Source organism: Brachionichthys hirsutus, unplaced genomic scaffold (genome assembly GCF_040956055.1).
Source record: "Brachionichthys hirsutus isolate HB-005 unplaced genomic scaffold, CSIRO-AGI_Bhir_v1 contig_646, whole genome shotgun sequence".
NCBI lineage: Eukaryota > Metazoa > Chordata > Actinopteri > Lophiiformes > Brachionichthyidae > Brachionichthys > Brachionichthys hirsutus.
This window is the reverse complement of record NW_027180356.1, coordinates 61,992-65,055: the sequence shown is the minus strand read 5'-3', so window position 1 is coordinate 65,055 and position 3,064 is coordinate 61,992. Positions and strand designations below refer to the sequence as shown.

The window sequence follows — 3,064 nt, the reverse complement described above, 5'->3', positions numbered from 1 at the left end:
CCACTGCTGAGACAGAAAGCAACACAAACTCCACAGAAGAGAACATCTCAACAGTGTTCATCTGACAACACGAGGACTTAACTCTGATCCCAGTGAAGATGCTGTGCTCTCATGGATTCCAGTCATCCCTCAGTCCAGTCATGAGCTTCTACTGGCCTGTATGCCGCCTGAGACCAGAGGTTGGACCTCTGCTCTGCCCGAACAGAAACCGACAGAAGCTCTGCAGCAGTCTGGAGCTGATGCACAAACTTCAACGCGACATCCTGGAGGAGATGGAGCCTTTCCAAAGCGGCGTGGAGGTGCAGCCAGCCTCCCAACAGCTGGAGAAGGAGGGGGAACACCTTGTGCTGACCCTGGACACTCGGGGCTTCTCTCCAGAGGAGCTCTCTGTCAGGCAGGTGGGCAGGAAGCTGAGAGTCAGCGGGAGGACAGAGAAGAAGCAGGGAGAGGAGGAGAATGGCCCCTACTCCTACCTACTCCAGGAGTTCAGACGGGAGTTTGATCTGCCGGAAGGAACGGACCCCGAAGGCATCACCTGCTACCTGGATCCAGACGGGAAGCTCCACATCCAGGCGGCTAAAGCTTCACACGGGGAGGAGGCTGAGAGAGAGCTGGCTATCAAGAGGAGCTCGGAGGAGAACCCAGAGCAGAGTGTGTGTTCAGAGGGAGAAGGCCGCAAGGGCTTTTTTGAAATGCTCCTCTTAGACAGGATGTTTGACTTTATTCGTACTGTAATACATGCTACTGTGTGACTGTACTTGTACTCTAACATTCTATCTAATAAATATATTCATCATCATCATCAAGGAGACACCTTAAAAACACGGACTCCTCTACAGGCTGGAACCGTGGATTATATACATATATAAGTGTTAAATAATCATTATTATCTCTGTTTGTTTTTATTAACAATGGATGCAATAAATAATTGTGTAAAAAGTGAACCTTTGGGCTGTTCTTACTTTTTGTGATCATCATTTTGAATCTGTGGCCTAAAATCACATTAATGATAATAAGATATAGTCACAGCCACTGAATGAAATCCACCAGCTGTCAGATACAGGCCAGTTTAAAAAGATCCCGACCTCAATGATGACGTTCATCAGGGCAGTGAAGTCACGTTCCTCTATTCATGATTGTTAGCATCTGAATGTCATCGTTCAGAGTAAAATATTAGGGACGGACATTGTGTGGAGAAACCGTTTTAACGACCGTTCCCGCCCATTCTTTATCCTTTTTCCTGTGTTGTTTACATCTTCACGCCGGCCACGATGGCGGCTGCTCCGTCTCTCCCTGGCTCCTGTCTGCCTGTCGGGGCTTTTCTTTCCCAAGAATAGAGGGATTGTCTGGTAAACGTGGCCGGACTGGGGTGGAGGAGGGAACGCAATACTTTGAGGACTCCCTCGTCGGGCTGCACTTTGCTTTTCAGGGATTTGTCGTCAGATTTCTTCTTCACTGATCGCCTTCATCCTCTGTCCACTTCCATCTCCTCCTCTCCTTCCCCTCCTTCCTCTCCACTCACTTTGTGACAATTAGGCTGAGCGTGGGATTATTTACAGACTTCTTTGTTTCTAATATTCACCAGACTGACCCTCCTATCATCCTTCTTGCTCTTTACTCTCTCCATCTTCACTTAACCCTAACTCCCCCTCTCTCCCAACCCCCTCACTCTCATTTCCTTGTCGTCTCAGACACTTTAACTGACTCTTAATTAACAGGGTGTGTTTGAAGCGGGTTTTATGGCTATTACAAAAGCCCATGAGTCAGCGCTGTGTGTGTGTCTGTGTGTGTGTATATTTGTGTGTATGTGTGTGTGCATGTCTACATCTGCTTATGTTAAAAGGATGTATACGTATATTAAATGGTGCGTCACCAATTTTGATTTGGAAAACTCTGCATTGGCAAATCCGGTGTTGCACATTTTAAAGTTTCATCTCGTAAAGCGCTCAAAGATTTGCTGATTAATTGTCTTGATTTGTACATTTACAAAGTTTGGGTTTGTGTCTGAGCCTCATGAAGACAGGCAAGAAAACACAAACACACAACCCCCGACGCCAGCTCTGTCCCATTAGACGACCAACATCACACATAATTAAGTTGGGTACGTAACAGACAGCGATAAAACTCTCATGGGCGCCACGGTTTACTCTATCAATTGTTGCATTTTGTTTTATTTCCTTTTGCCGTCATTTTGCACACTAAGCTAAAGTTGAATTCTTGACACTATACACAGGAAGTGTATTTTATTTTGTATAATGCATGCTGTGATGTGTGAGGGAGCTTTCTATTGAAGGCCAGAAAGGGTCTGACCATGCATTCAATCAATCGGAAACTTTGCAAAGCACAAATTAGACGACAGATGGAATGATTTGAAATGCAGGGTCATGTTGGATGTTCTCAGAAACTCTTCTGGAAATTGCCCATATTTCCCTGACATGGTGCCCTTCAATATGATTGGTGTGACAAATATTACAAATCCAATGTAATTGATTTCAAAAAAAGTATTTTTCTATTGCATATAAGTCTTGCATATGCATGCATTAATATTCATAATGATTGTATATGATATATTTGTATAAACTGCCAAGATGTAATTGATATTGAGCAGAAGGATGGACTAGAATACAAATACAACTTTTCAATATTGAAATACATTATGGGAAATGCAGGATTTAGTATTTTGTAGGCTCTACTCATTCTGCTGGAGCGACTGAAGATGGTACATGATCAGTGGTAGAGTTTAAGGTCTGTCTATTGGGAGAATGGTGGTGTGTCTTTATATAAAGACATGCCAGAAGTTCTAATAATATTTATTTGTACTCTACCGTGTATCTCTGAATTACGTGCACTATTTGTGACTCTTATTAACAATATTCTGTAGACATATATAGAGCTGCTCATTTGGTGTGTTGTTCAGCGTTTGTGCCCTTTTGGAGTAACTTTACTGCTTTCTTAATGTGGGAATGTGTTATATGCAGTGAAAAGGGCAAATATTTTTTTCTATATTCTGCTCACAAAGAGTGACTTTTGTAGCGTTCACGCGCACACATGCTTGTACTCACAC

At 43.4% G+C, this 3,064-nt stretch overlaps 1 protein-coding gene across 1 annotated transcript; it reads left to right on the top strand.

Annotated features, from left to right (window-relative positions):
* LOC137913986 (heat shock protein 30-like) lies at positions 1–944 on the top strand. The gene has a single exon (XM_068757606.1). It carries the CDS (start codon positions 99–101, stop codon positions 750–752), a length of 654 nt encoding a protein of 217 aa, XP_068613707.1. The 5' UTR covers positions 1–98; the 3' UTR covers positions 753–944.
* The last annotated feature ends 2,120 nt before the right edge of the window (positions 945–3,064 follow it).

Bases quoted from the DNA above. Each gene is read 5' to 3' on its own strand.
- LOC137913986 (XM_068757606.1), top strand. From the start codon at position 99: ATGCTGTGCTCTCATGGATTCCAGTCATCCCTCAGTCCAGTCATGAGC.